This window comes from Acinonyx jubatus, chromosome C1 (genome assembly GCF_027475565.1).
Source record: "Acinonyx jubatus isolate Ajub_Pintada_27869175 chromosome C1, VMU_Ajub_asm_v1.0, whole genome shotgun sequence".
Taxonomy (NCBI): domain Eukaryota; kingdom Metazoa; phylum Chordata; class Mammalia; order Carnivora; family Felidae; genus Acinonyx; species Acinonyx jubatus.
Window position 1 is genome coordinate 217511131 of NC_069381.1, and position 16081 is coordinate 217527211.

The following is a 16081-nucleotide window of genomic DNA, read 5'->3' on the forward strand; positions in this document are numbered from 1 at the left end:
ACATGATTCGGCCATAAAAAGGAATGAAGAAGTACTGGCACAGGCTACGACATAGGTAGACCTTGAAAACATCGTACTAAGTGAAAGAAGCTAGTCACAGTAGACTCTGTATAACATGGTTCCACTCACACGAAAGTCCGGGACAGGGCACTCCACCGTGAAAGCAGAGTCAGTGGCTGCCTGGGACTGGGGGTGCGAGGAGAGGCGAGTAGAGGGGGTGACCGCCTGGGGGTACCAGTGTAGCGTGGGGGATGACAGCTAAGGGATGTGGGGTTTCTTTCTGAAATGACAAAAACACTCTAAAATTGACTGTCGTGACGGATGCACCTATCTCTGAATATGCTAAAAACTAATAAACTACACACTTAAAATGGGTGAACTGTATGGTATTTAAATTATATCTCAATAAAGCTATTATTAAAACGTAACGTGTAGACCAGTGTGTTCAGTATCTCTTTTGTGTAGAAAAGTGGGGAAGGGATATACGAACACACCTATTTTCTTATATTTAAAAAGAAACAAAACTAACAAAAATGGTTGTGAGGAAGGAAATAAGAACACGGAAGCAAAGGGATGGTGGTGGATGCTAGACTTCCCTGAATGTATCTTTATAGTTTTTATTTTAGAACGAAGAAAGTGTTTTTTTCCCAAATGACACACAGAAAAAGCAACACCTAATAACTGAAAACAAACTGAAATAAATAAACCTATTTACCATGTTGATGGCATAACCAGACTGGAAAAAAGTATCATTTCAAGTGATTTTAAAAACAGCCTTCTGACTATTCATTCCTAGAAGGATATATTTAATAAGAAGAATTCTTATTATGAGAAGAATTGAGAGAAATTTCAAGCTGTACTCAATGATCTCAATGTCAGTAGACACAGTGGTACTATTTAGAATTGTTACACGTACACCGTGGGATAACGAAAATAATTATGTCAATGCCACCAAGATTTGCAGTGTATAGAAACACAATATAAAATCAAAGAAGTAAAATCCCTGCGTTTCCCTTCTTAACTAAATATTGATATAAACTCACAATTTGTTTACTTTTATTTTTAAATCTAAGTTCCTAGTTCCGTCCACTGAAAAGGCCTGAAGCACTGACACCCCAGGAGCAGTGAGCACCTTGGCCGCCCAGACTGTGGGCTCTAGACGCCACCCTCCGATTAAAGGAACCAGGGGTCTTTGGAGAAGCGGCTGATTCCAAGACTGAAGCAGAATATGAACAAAATACACCCAGGACATACTTGTAAAACAAGCAAGCTTTCAAAGACAACTGGGGTTTTATCTCCTGAGCACAAGAACAGACCTGAAAGGCTCCCACAGGCAGAGGACGGATAACCGGGGCATCTGGATAACCGAAGACTCATGGCAGCTGCAGACTGAGTCCCATCAAATACGGAAGCATCCCCGAGTTGACGATGGCACCGAGAGCAAGCACCATGTGCTGGTCCCTTTTAGAGCTGGCTGGGGACCAATGCGTACTCTGCAAGTGTACAAATAAAGGGCAGGAATGAAGCATCTGTCTGGCCTGGCCTATGTGGACTGTAGTTCAGGGTGACCAGGCAGTGGGCAAGGGAAAGCAGGTCCTCACAGGAGGCCTTCCAGCCAAGGAAGGCAGAAGAGTTACAGTTGGGGTTAGATGCGGCCCCAGTGAGATCACGGAACTGGGACTCGAGATCTCCTGACGCTCAAGCCGTCAGGTGCAGAGCCTATCAGAACTTTCTCCTGGATTAATCAGGCTGCCGATGCTGAAGCAGTGATCAATCCCCACATCGCTAAAACTGGAGACAGAGACATCACACGCCTCCTGGAGTAGCGAAGGGGGAAGGCGGAAGCAGTCCTGCAAAGACCACTTGAAACCGAACCCTATCAAGCTCTCTCTCTGATGATCAGTTTACAGGAAATGTGGGGATCGGAGATGAGTTCGTGCCACAAGAAAGAAATAAGTAAAGTCCAGGAGGGAGATTGTACAGGACAAATGACCTGGTTTCTTTAACAAATGCAGATGGGGGAAAGACGAAAAGTTCCAGATTAAAAGAGAGATACATCAAACTAAGGCAGTGTGTCCTTAGGACTCCTAATTAGATCAGACCAGCTGGAAATGACATTTTTAAGATGATCAGGGAAAACCTGAACAAGGACTGCGATTTCTTACAGTACTAAGGAGCTACTGCTGATTTCACAGAAATAGCGTTGGGCTTACGTAAAAATTTATAAAAATCTGTACATATCAGACACCTGCTATATTTATAGGTGAAATGGTTTCTGTGAACTGCTTCAAAATTCTTCAGTGAGAAATGGGAATAGATTAAATGAGATTGGCAAGATACCAAAGATCCCTGAAGCTGAGCGATGGCTCATGGGGCTCTTCATACTCGACATTTTATAGATTTCTAAGTTTTCAACAATAAAACTTTCTTGTAAAAGCTGACGACTCACCTTTAGCACACCAGGAAAGGCAAGGAGACAAGTCCCAGGGCAGAGTCAGGGGAGGAAGGAGGAAAAGTGGCGTAGATACAGTGAGGAATGAGAACCGGCCAGCACAGAGCTCCCAAGGGCCAGGAGGGCCCAAGGGAGGTGTGAGGCCTGCGGTCAGCACCCAGCCGCGAGGAGGTCTTGAGAAGGGGGCGTGGGAGGAGATGCAGAGGGGACGGGCCTTCTGCTACTGGAAGTGGTGGTTGCGCACAGTTCTCACTCTTTCGTGTTCCTCAATTTTTTAAGTTAAAAAGGAAAACAACAGGTATCTTGACAAAGCTAAAGAAAAAGAAAACAAAAGACAGGTCTAAGGGAAAAAGCCGGGCCGGGCCTGGCCCTCCCGGGCAGCAGCACCGACACCCTCTGCCTCCAGCCGCCAGCAGTGCGGTGAGGATGCAGGGGAAGACACCGGCATGGAGGCCTGCAGAGGGCTGGCTGGGGACTTGGGGACAGGCACTGGAGGACAAGGAGGGGGCTCCAAGTGCAGGGTGGCAGCGGCAGGGACCGCAGGCCGGAGCAGGGCTGGAGTGTCTCTGTACTGCGGGCCCCAGAGTCATCCCCCTCCCTGGAGGTGCAGGGTCAGGGACAAGCACACTGAGGCCAACCTTCCCACCTCTGCTCTCGGACCGCTTGACAGTGGACCACCCCCAGGGCCCGGGAGCGCTGCGGACGGCAGGAGGCAGCCACGGGGCAATGTTGGCAGCCCTTCCTCTGGGGTCCCGGCAACTAACTGCTCATGGCTTGTTCGCAGACACTCCTGGGAACTGTTCAGAAAACCCCTGTCAGAACGGAGGCACCTGCGTGCCAGGTGTGGACACCCACAGCTGTGACTGCAGCCCAGGGTTCAAAGGCAGACGCTGTGAGCTGGGTAAGTCAGGGGCCGCTCCCTCCTGTGGGGACCCAGGTCTCAAATCACCTGTCACAGCCGACTGTGATGGGAACCCTGGGCCCAGGGTGGGCTTGCCACAAGGACCTCCGACCTCCAGGTGCCAGGACGGGGGCCCAGCTTTGGTGCCCCAGACTCCGGTGCCCAGGTAGGGATATTGAGGCGCAGTGAGTTCCGAAGCACCAGGGTGAGGGGTGCTGCCCAGAGAACGGGGGAGGCTGGGGACAGTCAGAAAGCAAGGGACGTGGAGCATCCCCAGAGCCAGACATGGTAGCAGGAGGGAGAAGAGCCGCCGGCCTCCCCCACTAAGAAGAATCTGGGACTGAAGGGGGGGGGGGGGGCGGGTGTGGACGAAGTCTCCACAGCAGCTGCTCACCCCGTGGCCGGGCAGAGCCGACAGCCTGGGGCTGCCAGGGGCCAGGGCAACCCCGCACTTGTGGGAGGGGTGCGACCTCAGTGCCAAGCCTCGGCCCTCTCCCTCCCTCTGTGCCGGCAGCCTGCACCAAGGTGCCGCAGCCCTGCACTAGGCTCTTCTCCGAGACCAAGGCCGTGCCCGTCTGGGAAGGAGGAGCCTGCCACCACGTGTAAGTTTCTCTCCTGCTCTCACCACATTTGTGGAAAGTTCCCGGCTTCCAGAAGTGCTTTCACAAAGCCCAGCTCACCCACCCTTAGAAGCCCCGAGGAGCTCTGGGGGTCGAGGTCACACAGGGGCTCGCACCCATTCCCTCCACGTAACACATCAGGAAGCTGAAGCAGACGGCTGAATAGCTTGTCGAGTCCGTGCAGGGAACCCTGGTCCCCTGGCTCCTGACCCCTCGGACCTTCCTCTCCCGCACCCTTGAGTGGCATCACCCCACCCCCTCACTGGACGGCAGGGCAACATGTACATCGATGTCAGGAAATGACGTCCCCTCCTCTCTGCCTCCGAGCCCCCAGGAAAGATAAGCAACTGCACAGGAGAACGCAAGTCTCCGTCCTGCCATTAGGTCATGACGTTCATGCCTTGGCTTCCCCATCTGTAAAATGGGTTGCAGAGGGAGAGCTGGCCTGGCTCATCTCACAGGACCTTTCTTGCTAACACCCTGTGGCCCTTTGGGTCATACTTACAATGTGTTTGGTTAACAAACACACTCGGCACATGCCCGTGAGCAGAACTGGCCAAAGTCCTGCCCTCGCGATCCTTCCACTTTCGACGAGACAGGACACCAGCAGCAGGAGCATGTTATGTAGGGCTGGGGAACAGGTGGGGCCAGGAGAGCCAGGGTTGGGGGAAGGGGAGGGGCCGGCTGCAGCATCACACAGGGTGTCAGGGGAAGCCTCGTGGAAACACGACATTGAACAGACACGGAGGGGGTGAGGGATACCTGAGGGGAGAACATTCCAGAAAGTCAAAATATCAGTCGCCAAGGCCCTAAGCCAGGAACATGTCTGCCTGTCTGAGGACCGGCAAGGAGGCCAATGGGGCTGGAGGGGAGCCAGGGGAAGTGGTGGTCAGGTGGGCCAGCAGGAACCCAGCAGGGTCCTGGAGGCCCTTGGAAGGACGCTGGCATGTGTTCGGAAATGGGGAGCTACTGAGGATGCCGAGCAGAGGAGTGACCTGTTCGGTTACGTGTCTAAAGATCACTCTGGATGGGACGCGGGAAGGCCAGGTAGGTTTGCTCTGAACGTGGACAGGAAGCCAGGCCTCGCACACAGCTGGAGCTACAGGGGTGCTGAGTTGCACTGGTGCCCGTGGATCCATGTGCGCAGACCGTGTGAGTTTGGTTCTGCAGAACGGCAGCCCTAACCTGCAGCGTCCCCCACCTTCCAACTGAGCCAGAGACACCAGTGCCTGCTAGGCCCACCCACCTGTCAACAGCTCTCCGTCCTCTCACCTTAACCACGTGCCTGGACGTGACTTTCTCGTGTTCAGCACGTGGGGGTCTCGCTTTACATCCAGTCTGACGCCTCTGGTCTTTACTGGGGTGTTTACACCATCTACATGTTGCCGTGATGACCGGCGTGACTGGGTTTAAATCCACCATATTGCTGTGCGTTTTCTATTTGTCCCATCTGATCGCTCGCTGTTCCTTTCTCTCTCTTTTCCTGCCTACATTTGGACCAGTTACTTCTTAGGATTCTGTTTTACCACTGCGGTTGGTTTACTGGTAATACTTGTTCGGTCGAATGTTCTGTGGTGACTATGCCTATGGGATCCACAATATGCATTTTCAACTCAGCACAACATACCTTTAACTGCTGCCACACGAGCTCAGATGATGGAAGGCTCTGGCTACGGCAGGCTCACTTCCCCTCAGGCCGTCAACGACCGTAGCCGGACGCTTTACTTCCACAGTCTGAACCATACAGTATGGTGTGCCGGCTCTCAAAGGACAGTTACCTTTTTAAAACCTGTTGAGAGTCAAGTCTCTTGTTCTCCCTTCCGTGTTCATCCCCAGCACCTGGTATTCCTTCCTACAGACCTAAGACGCCCTCAGGCACCATTTGCCTGAACAACTTCCTGTGGCCCCTCTCACAGTGCAGGCCTGCTGGCGATGAACTCTCTCTGCTTTTGTCTGGAAAGGGTTTATTTCACCTTCATTTTTGAAGGATGTATTTGCTGAATATAGAATTCCTGGCTGACAGTTGCATTTTTCCTTTGGGCGCTTTAGAGTGGCCCCTCCTTGTCTTGTGACTTGCATGGTCTCAGGAAGACTGCACTCATTTTTTTTTTTTAATGCTTATTTATTTTTGAGACAGAGAGACAGAACTCAAGTGGGAGAGGGCAGACAGAGAGAGAGAGACAGAGACAGAATCTGAAGCAGCTCCAGGCTCTGGGCTGTCTGCACAGAGCCCAACACGGGGCTCGAACTCACAAACCAGGAGATCGTGACCTGAGCCGAAGTCGGACATTTACCAGACTGAGCCACCCAGGTGCCCCAGGCTGCACTCAATCTTCTCCCCCAGTGTGACGTGACACCCCCCCCCCCACCCCCACCCACCACGGATGCTCTTATTCTCTTCTACCGTCTCTGGGAAACTTGAGTGTGCTGCATTTGGACGTGCTTGTGTACATGGTTTTGCTCTCAGGAGTTTGTTGGGCTTCTTGGATCTCTGGGGTTCGGGCCCTTATTCTTCAGGGATTCTTACCGTCCCTCCATTTCTCTCCTGTCCCGTGACTCCAATCATGCAGGTGCTAGACTGACATAGTCCCTTCAGCTCCCCAAGGTGCTTTTCATCATTCCCAGCCTTTCTTCTACTTCACTGTAGATCGATTCCACAGCTGTGCCTTTGAGCTCCATGATCTTTCCTTCCACACGGTCTCACCTGCCATCAATCCCACTCACTCAGCAAAATCTTCACTTCGTCATCTCTGGAAATCCAATCCAGTCTTTTCACATGTCTTTCCTCTCCATCCTCACTGCTTCTGTTTTCCTTCAGATCACAGAACATATGGGAGCAAATCTGTGACACGTTTTATGGTCCTTGTCTGGTCTTCCTGCCATTGCGCTCCCGTCTGAGTGTCTTTCTATTCAATTATTGTTTGCTGTTCACGGGTCACATTTTCTTGATACTTTGTATGAGTCTTTGAATGTCTTGTAATTTTTTGTTGGATGCTGGACATTGTGAACTTTATGTTACTGAGTGCTAAGTTTTTTGTGTGTGTATTTCCAAGAACCTTAGTTATGTTCTACAAGGCAGCTGATTTTAGTTTGATCTTTTTGAAGGCTGTTTTAGGGTGATTTGTGTTCATTTTCCCTCCTTCTAAACCATGGTCTTTCTGGAGCTTCTAGTTTATGGATAGAAGATTGCTCTAGCTCAGTTGTTCAGCTTCTCGGTAGTTCCCCCTGCCCAGCCTCAGGGGACTCTACCACATGTGTGCACAGCTTAATTTTCAAAGGGACCCTTCTCCAGGCTTCAGCTCGTCCTCTACATAGCTCCCTCCTCCCCAGTGCTCTGCCCCACAGACCACAGCTGCCTCTACCTCCTCAATTCTCACCTCTGTTCCCTCAACTCAGTGTGACCACTGCTTGGCTCCCACGCGCCTCTCCCCCAACTGCCACCAGCCTGCAGTGCACCACTCCCCCGCTGCCACCCTGCAGTGCAGTCCAAAACATGCCTCCAGACTGAATTCAGGGGTTACAGGGCTCATTTCATGTGTCCCTTGTCTCAAGGACCACAGTCTTGCACTGTATGTTTTCTAACATCTGAAAACTGCTGCTTACATTTTGTCCAGTTCTCCGGTTGTTCGTATTGGGGGGGGTTCACTCCAGATCTTGTTACTCCCTGATGGCCACAAGTGTGAGACTTAACCAAAGGCTTTAAGTCCCAAGGGCTCTCCTAGACTGAACATGAGTTGGAGGTCTGCCCATCACACTCCCTGGATCTCCCTTTCCAACAGCTCTGACATTTGAGAGCTTTAACAACAAACACTTTCCTGTTCATTATTGTCTACAAATCTGTGAGAGGTAACACAAATAATTCCCGTTTCACACAAAACTGAGGCCTAAGTTCCAGACACACACTCCAAGTAGACTAGTTAATAAATGGGAGGCAGGGCTGGAGTCTACACTGTCCGTGACAAGCACCTGCATCTTCAAGGCTCTCAAACTTCTCCAAGAACTGCCCCTAAGACAGAAAAGTCGTACTGTATCAAGGCTTCAGCAAAACACGTGCTTGAAATTTCTCCTCTCATGTCTTAATATCGTTATTTTGCCCACATCTCTCAAAATGCACATTTAAAATGGGTGTATCTTATGTAAATTATGCCTCAGGGCAGTCAATTTTTTTTTAATTATATGACTTTTATGTTGGACATTTTATTACATCCACGTGAGATAAAGTTTTATTTAGAAAATAATGACCTGTCCCTCGAACACGTGCACGGTCACTGCGGGCCCGTGAAGCCTAGGTGAGGCAGCTGGGCAACATCCTGCTCTAGTTTCTGGCTTCACAGAACTTTCTTGTGACACAGGTATAAGAGAGTCTACAAGGTGCACCAGGACATCTGCTTCAAAGAGAGCTGTGAAAGCACGAGCGGCAAGAAAACCCCGAACAGGTGCCATCTCAGGGAGGAGGCCCACACAGTGTTCTGCGTATAGTTCACAGGGTAACGGGGCAAAGGTGGCCCTGGGGACAGAGCGCTGTGGGCTGCCACAGTCCTGTGGGCTGAGCCAGGCTGTCTCGTGTGTTTGTCCAAATGTCCAGCCCCGTATGGACACTCCACTTAGAAACTGTGTGCATGTACGTGTGCACCTGAACACGCACAGACTGGTCAAGCCAGGCATGGTGGGTGCGGGGGAGACCACACAGTGGGTGCTGGGGGTCACACGGTGGGTGCTTAGAGGGTCTCTGGTTATGCATGTTCACACAGTACCTGTGGTTCACACAGTACCTGTGAATTGGGAAGCAGGGGACATCACTGACAGGTGCACATATGTAACTGCAAATATAGTAAATCTCTACTTTTCATTTACTCACAGCCAGGTTCTTTCCCCAAAGGGCCCCAGGGACTCACAGGAGTTATTACATAATGTACTGCCCGAGTACATTATATGCTTCCCAAACAGAAGAGTCCTCACCCCAGTCGCTCTGACAGACCAACCAGTAACCACACACCTTAGCTTTTGCATTACTGACTGTCAGGGAAAGACCACAGTGTGCAATTCGACACCTGCTTGGCCAAATATGTGCCTGTCCCTTCCACTCTCCTTCTCCTCCCCGTGACTCACAGCCGGTCAAGTGGGTGCACAGACACTAAAATGCTAGTCTCTGCATCAGCGCCTCGCTAACGGTGTTCCCCAAAATGGAATATACCTGAGCCAAAGAAGGGATCCCAGCAGGCAGCCTGGGCTCCAGGTACACAGTTTCTTTTCTGTTAAACCGCCTTTTTCTATTTCAGGAAACAAAGTAACAACAGTCCCACACTGAAGAAATCTTAGGTACAGGTATGTTTCCCACCCCGGCTGGGTGGCTGGTGGAGCCGCTGGGAGGTCGGAGGGGCTGGCCCGGCAGGCGGGCTCCGGGAGGGCTGCCATGTCCTCGGGGCCCAGCTGTACCCTGTTACAAACCCCCAGACCAGGGGGTTCAGAACTCTCTGAGGGGGCTACAACGGGAGAGAAAAAACAAATACCCAAGGCCTCCGAATACGCATAAACCTGGTAGAGATGCACCTGGGGGTGAGCACGAGTCTCACTCTACCTCAAGCAAATGGAGAAACCCCTCCCAGCCCCCCAGCAGCAGCAGCAGCAGCAGGGGGCAGGACTGACGGGGGCTGCCGTGAGGGGTGGCGGCAGGTGGGGAGCTGGGAAGGGAGGGTGGTCAGAGGGGCCTGGGGAGACGCAGACCCAGGGGCGCAGGGGTTCAAAGGAGGGCTCCCAGACTCCATGAATGGCGATACGTTGAAAGAAAAAATGGGGTGAGGGACCTTGATCACGTAACTTTGGGGAAGTCCTGACGACTCCCTCACTGGGCAATTCCCAATGGACGCAGAAATCCTGAGCATTCGGAATCCTGGAATGAAAGAAACTCTCTAGCCCTATTCTTGTTTGATCTGGCATTTCCCAAACTCCCCTGGAAACTCCACGCCACCCGGCTTACTCGCCACCCATAAACTCTGTCCAAGTCTTCCTAACAGGGACATATCGGGTTGAACCACGAAGACCCGTCTACAGCCCAGAATCAGTCCCACGCTGAGCGTCACCGGGAATAAGGTGGCACACCCCCCCCCCCCCACCCCACCCCGGGCAGCTCACTCCTCCTGCTCCATAAATGAGCCTCCCGAGTCCATCCTCCTGGTGTTGAGAGGAAAGTGAGGCACCTCAGGGAACAGGCAGCTTCAGCACAGGCTATACCGTCTTATGGACTGAGGAGATGGAGGAGGAATGTTTCTCAGAGCCTTTCCAAACAAGCAGAAGCAAAAGAGCCTCCCAGGGGAGGCGCCACCACAGGAAGTGCGTCCACCCCAGCCAAGCGGGGAAAGCCGAGGCTGGGGTCCGCACAGCGCGGCCTTGGCAGCCGTCCCCGGGCCGACTTCTCAACAAGCCTCTGCGTTCAGCTTGTCTACCCAAAGGCATCATTCCCCTCCCATTTCATACCCCACAGACACACAATGCAACACACGCCCCACGGCTCGCGAGCAATTTGCTACCGGGACAAGAACCCGCAAGTATAGCTTGGGTCTGAAACCTTTGTATCACAATAAGTCACCTGAAAGAATAGTACCTTTCTCTAAAACTCAACAAGTCCATTAGTATAAGAACAAATCAGAAACCCTCAATTAACTCCCAGATCATCAAATACTAGCTTCCAGGACACCCATTCTTCAAACAATGGAGAAAACACCACCAACAGGAGTTCATTTCAATCCAGAGCAACAAGGGACAGCCTGTGTCTTCAGAGCCAAAATTCAAGGGCATCGCCTAACGGAAGGGAGCAGCCGGCGGCCTGCGGTGCCGCCCGAACACCCCTACCGCGGGGTCGTGCAGCCAGAGCTCCTCGGCACACCTGCCCTCCCCCTGCTGAGTGTTGGAGGGCTCAGCGAGGCTCTGATGCGACAGGAACACGGGGCCACCTGGGGGCGGGGACCGAGCACCGCTAAGGGAACAGGAAGCTGCGTTTCAAAGAGGTATGGGTATCCCTCTCCTCACGCCCCGTTCTCTTTCTCCTTCAAAGGATTCAGGACGTCCTTGTTACACTCCATCAACCTCGTGAGCTTCCAGAGCCCAGAAAGACGGGGCTAAAAGTGGACTGAGACGGGCGCCTGAGACATCAGGTCCTGGCTAGCGCCCGAACCCTCTGCAGCTTCCCTCCCCCGCCTCTACGAGACAGACGGCCAAGGCCTCGCCAGGGACGCCCTCTGGGCTGAGTCACCTCCAGGCTCCGCCACTTCTAGCAGCCCGTGCTGTAAGCCCGGCTGCCGTTTCCTACGGGGACAGCCCAGGCATCGGCCCGGATAAGCGAGGCAGCCAGCCAGGAACGCTCCTGCGACATCCAGACACCTGCTCCGGGACTCCGAGGTCGGGGGGGCAGCTCTCCCCCGGAGACCTCACAGTCACGCTGAGGATGAGCGGCTCTCAAGCCCCCCAGGCAGAGGCGGCGGCGCCAGGAAGGGGCCGCGATGAGGCGCCACCGCGAGGGAAGCCGAGGGCTGGGTGCCCGTCGGACCCTCCTCCACCATCGCCCCCGCTCGTCTGCTGCAGGCGCAACCCGGCACCCGGTCCAGCAGATTGGAAAGAGAAAGTACAATAAATACGAAGATGGGGTTTACACACTTCCAGCCTCCAACCCTTTCCCAAACAGTGACTATTTTTGGCTGCGTGGACCAGACGGTCTCCGCGGCAACGACTCAGCTCCGCGTTCACAGCAGCGCTGCCACAGACGTGTGACCGGACAGGTGTGGCTGTGTTCCAGTAAGACCTCATCTACCCACTTGGCTAAGCCCCGCTCGATCGGGTCACCCAGGCCTCAGCCTCGCGCAGAGAAAGCCATGCCCCGATGACGCACCTCAGCAGCAAAGACCCCAGAGCTGCACGGAAGCCCCGCGCGAGCCCCCCAACTCGGGAAGCCGAGGGGGTACCCACGGCGCACAGCAGGGGCTCCTTCCTCCTCTCGGGGCCGGGTGCCACAGAGACCCGATCACGCCGGAGATGCTCAGCCCGTGCCTTGAGCGACACTGCTGTAGGCAGTCGGCTCGCGGCCGTTCACACACTTCGTCTCTGCAAGCAGGGGGCCACGCAGCCTCGCCACATATGCCTTCCAGAGTCTTCTACCAGCAGTCTTCTCCCTGAGGAGGCCAAAAGCAAGCAAGCCAACCCACCTCGAGTCGCGTACATTTTAGGAGCCGACCCAACATGAACTCGAGCCCCTGGGCGCCTCCCACAGACACTGCCCCAAGTCTGCATTCCAGCACAGAGAGGGCTCCTTCCCGTCATCTTTTCTAAAAACACTTTTTTGAAGAGTTAGAGTATATTTTAGGCTTTTTGTTTTCATTAAAATTTTGTGTGCATATGTCTGTGTATTATGCGATTTGTCCTTTTCAGAAAGGAAAGACGGTCATTTCAAGAGCGTCCCCAGTGACCCAGGCCCGCCTGGAGAAGACGGGGGAGCTCATTGCGGGCTCCGGCACTGGGGGAGTGAGAGGAGACCACGTACAGACACGCGTACTGCTGACTTCTGCTGTGTCCCTGGGACCTGTCGCTGTGTGCCTACGGAAAGCTACAGCATCACCAGCAAGTGGCGAGATCAAGTGATATCACTGGAAAAGTAGATCAAACTTTCTACTGCGATGCTAATGACCTCAAGCCCCTCAGCCGTGAGGCGAACACTAGCGTGTTTCAGTTTTTAACTCAGAAACGTTTGTTTCTACAAGAAACAGTCTACTGAATCCTGAGCTTGGTGCCGTCTTATGATGAACTCATCGTGATGTTTTACAAATCTAGTAAGTCTAGTAAAAACATCTCCTGATGCTAAAGGAATCACAATTCATCCTGGAAACATTCTAAATGAGACACTGCTTTTTTCACACAGTTCTTTCACAAAACTGTAGCGTCTTCCTCGAACATACGCTCAAACTCCACCTGAAGAAATTAGTAATAATGCAAATCAGAAAATTATCAGGTGCGTAGAAATTTATTTCTGCATCAAAATGCAAGGAGCAATCATGAATTGCTAGGTTAGCCATTCCAGTCATAGAAATTTGTAATTCTACTTAGTCCCCCGACTGGACACAAAAGCCCATCTGAGGGAGAGTACTGGTCACTCGGACGCCACAAAACAGAAAAGTGAAAACGCCAGCAGAGTGAAATGCTCTCGTTTTCACATAACCTTGCCCACGGCCGAGAACGCAGTGAAGACAAAACCTTCCTTCCGCCGCCGCACGTGGGCTGCCACAGAAGCAATCCCTCACCCATCCTGCTGCTCTCCCTCCGGCAAACCCAGGGCCAGCCACCTCCAGCAGCTGCCTTGGCAGGGACTCTCCTGCCGGCCAGCTACTGCCACGACACTGGCCTCCGACACCACACAGGGACTCACTGAGCTACTTTCCTTCCGCCGAACGTGGCTCTGTGTGGTCACGCTCACACATGAGCCCGGAGAAAACAGAAGTACCTTGGTGCTGAGTCCCCACAGCAAACAGAGCTCAGACTACAAGAACACTCCAGTGCCTGGGGGAACGGAACGCAAACACGCAGCTACTGACTTTTCTCTTAAATACAAGAAATGTAACAAACATAAGCCTGCTTACAATCCACCGGACCAGGCTTTAGAGCTGCTCCTGGGCCACGGCCCCGCTGACACCCCAGCTGGATGGTTCTGCAGTGAGGCCGTCACGGGCCTGGCAGGATGTTGAACGGCAGCGCTCGCCTCCACTAGATCCCACCGGCGCCCTCCCTTGGTCCTAACAACCGAGACGTTCTCAGATGTTGCCAGACGTTCCCTGGGGTCAAGATCGCCACAGGTGGGAACCGCTGCCCCACAGGATTCCTGCACAGTCTCTGCTGGAAAAATAAGGCCGAGCACCAGAACTTTCACATGGTTGTTAAAATGCCGCCAAGACCTGGATTTTGGTTGCATCACCAAAAACGTCTTCTGCGTCACCAACCCCGTGCCGGCTCCCCCGAAGGGAGGGACACCAGGACGTTCTGAGGTGCACCAGCCCCCCCTCGCGGAGCCCAGACCATCAGGGCCGGGCCTCTACCTCAGAGATGACTTCTATCACATTCCGCTCTTTAAATCACCCCTGAGGCCCACCGGGTTCCCCGAGGGGACTCCCAGCACCATGCTGTCGTGGGGCCCCCTGAAGGAGACCAGGTCCCGCCCCGCCAAAGACCCCGTGTGACTCCTCTTCTCCTCTGGTCTCAGGAGCCACTGTGTGAAACGGGCGATAGGGAGATGACATCAGACCGCCCCAGCCCCTTCCTGTTCTGGCGCACTCCAGGCCACATTCCTGTGGCCGCCAGAGCCTTCAGGCCTGGATGTGGCCCACCCGCCGTGAGCTCGGCCTCGGCCTCGGCCTCGCAGGGAAGCCAACTTTCCTGAGAGGTCAGAGCCAGGGCCTCGTCCTCACAGACATAGAGAGCAGCCCCCCAACCCTCCAATGGCAACAAGAAGCTGTGCGAGATGAAAACACACATCACTAACAACTCCCTTTACGCTGCCGGATGCTGAATGCAGTTAGGAAGCAATATGTGTGGATGGAAAACACGAGTGTTTCTGTGGGAAACCGGCTACTTGTTTTCATAGAATAAAGTGCTGTGATGTACAAAAGCCTCCCTGCCTGCTCATAATTGTATCTTTATCACTAGAAGGAAATATATATTGACTCGAACCAGAGGGAGGAACCCCATTCCCCACAATCATGGAGTCATCACCCACGTATGTAACAGAGAAAAAAACAAAACCGGATGTTGAGATACTCAGTTCCCCCTGAGTTTAACAGCTCAGAGTAACTCTCATTCAGGATGGAACAGGGCCCTCCCCACAGAGATCCGACGACAGATCAAACTAATGCAGTTCCTTCTTAGTCTGACCTGCTTCTCAGGTGATTTATAACAATGTTTTCACTAGAAGACCAGTTTTAGAAGGAAAAATAACCTGAGAAGATCCAAGTAAAGCTCTCAAGAGCTCTGAGAAAATTAAAACATTCTTGGATATCTATGGGCTCTTCACTCCTGTCCTTCCATCACTCCTCCTCCTCTTCCTCTTTCTCCTCCTCCTCTTCCTCGTCCAGACTTAAGCTTTTATGGTCAGGCATGGGGCTCTCGGACTTCTCTTCCTCCTCCCGAGCAAAGAGCTTCTTAAAAACTTCAAACTCCTCAGCAGAAGAACAGGCTGTCCTGGCCAGAAACTCAGCTTCTGACACTCTGAGGATGTCCTTGAGTAAAGGATTGGGGACCTGGGTCTGGCCCTTCTTATCAGGGGTTTGGTACCGTCCTAGGCGCTCGAGGAACACATGTCTCTGCTTGATCTTGGTGATGGAATACTGCAGCAAGTCGGTCCTCACCACGTCCGCGTGCTTAACCCCCATCCTGAAATAGGCATACTGGAGACACAGACACAGTTAGGAGGCCCAGGCACAGTGACTTACAACCGGCCCTTCTACGGTCCATAATCGCCTCAAGCTGTCCAAACGCACTCACAAAGGGCCACCCAACTAACAGTGGCAGGACACTCCATGACGCCTGGCAATTATGTGACGACTGAGTTTTCAAAACATTTTCAAATTCATATTGAGAAAAATTTAGCAGAAAATAAAGGGACAAGGGAGATAAATTCAGTTCTGTTTTTCTCAGGGAAAAAACCGTGAGTATGGAAAGAACAGGCAAAAAATTCAGAAAACATCTAACAATTTGACCTAAGTTGTCATAATTGTTACCCAAAAGTCGGGACAACTGTCACAATTACACTTCTAAAATCAACATGCAGAATAGGTTCTAAAGAAAGGAAGATTTTCAGCTCTTTTCAAATTAGCTATTTCAAGCAGAGGCCCCGTTTGGCCCCCGGGAGTGAGACTGGGTGACCCCCCATCAATGGCAGAAAAACTGCAGAACAGGTCCTACATAAAGGGGTGAAAGACCAGAGGCCGATTCTCTCTGGCTCCTGCAAAGAGGATCGAGGCCCCTCGCCTCATCCACTCACCCTCAGGGCGCCTGAGGCCTCCCTCGGTGGAGCGGCCCCTCCCTACAGCTGAAGCGCTGGCTGTCCCTTCCCAAACCCCCGACCAGGCACCCTCA

The 16081-nt window shown here is 52.7% G+C and overlaps 2 protein-coding genes across 11 annotated transcripts in view; one reads left to right on the top strand and one right to left on the bottom strand.

Moving 5' to 3' along the window:
- SNED1 (sushi, nidogen and EGF like domains 1) overlaps positions 1 to 14618 on the top strand; it is an 87675-nt gene extending 73057 nt beyond the window's left edge. For 3 of the 9 annotated variants that reach the window (XM_053216068.1, XM_053216074.1, XM_053216071.1), the window contains 3 exons: positions 3237 to 3353; positions 3868 to 3955; positions 8326 to 12359. In XM_053216068.1, coding sequence (XP_053072043.1) covers positions 3237 to 3353; positions 3868 to 3955; positions 8326 to 8452 — 332 coding nt within the window. In that variant the 3' untranslated portion in view covers positions 8453 to 12359. The other 6 variants (XM_053216069.1, XM_027045538.2, XM_053216070.1 and 3 more) reach the window with 5 other exon arrangements.
- The window catches only part of MTERF4 (mitochondrial transcription termination factor 4), a 70769-nt gene that overhangs the window by 50578 nt on the left and 4110 nt on the right, over positions 1 to 16081 (bottom strand). Inside the window, exon 4 of one of the 2 annotated variants that reach the window (XM_027045670.2) lies at positions 12962 to 15390. The exons of the other annotated variant lie outside the window; for it this stretch is intronic. Coding sequence (XP_026901471.1) covers positions 15031 to 15390 — 360 coding nt within the window. The 3' untranslated portion in view covers positions 12962 to 15030. Of the gene's footprint in view, positions 1 to 12961; positions 15391 to 16081 lie in introns of those variants that run through there. 2 annotated transcript variants of the gene reach the window in all.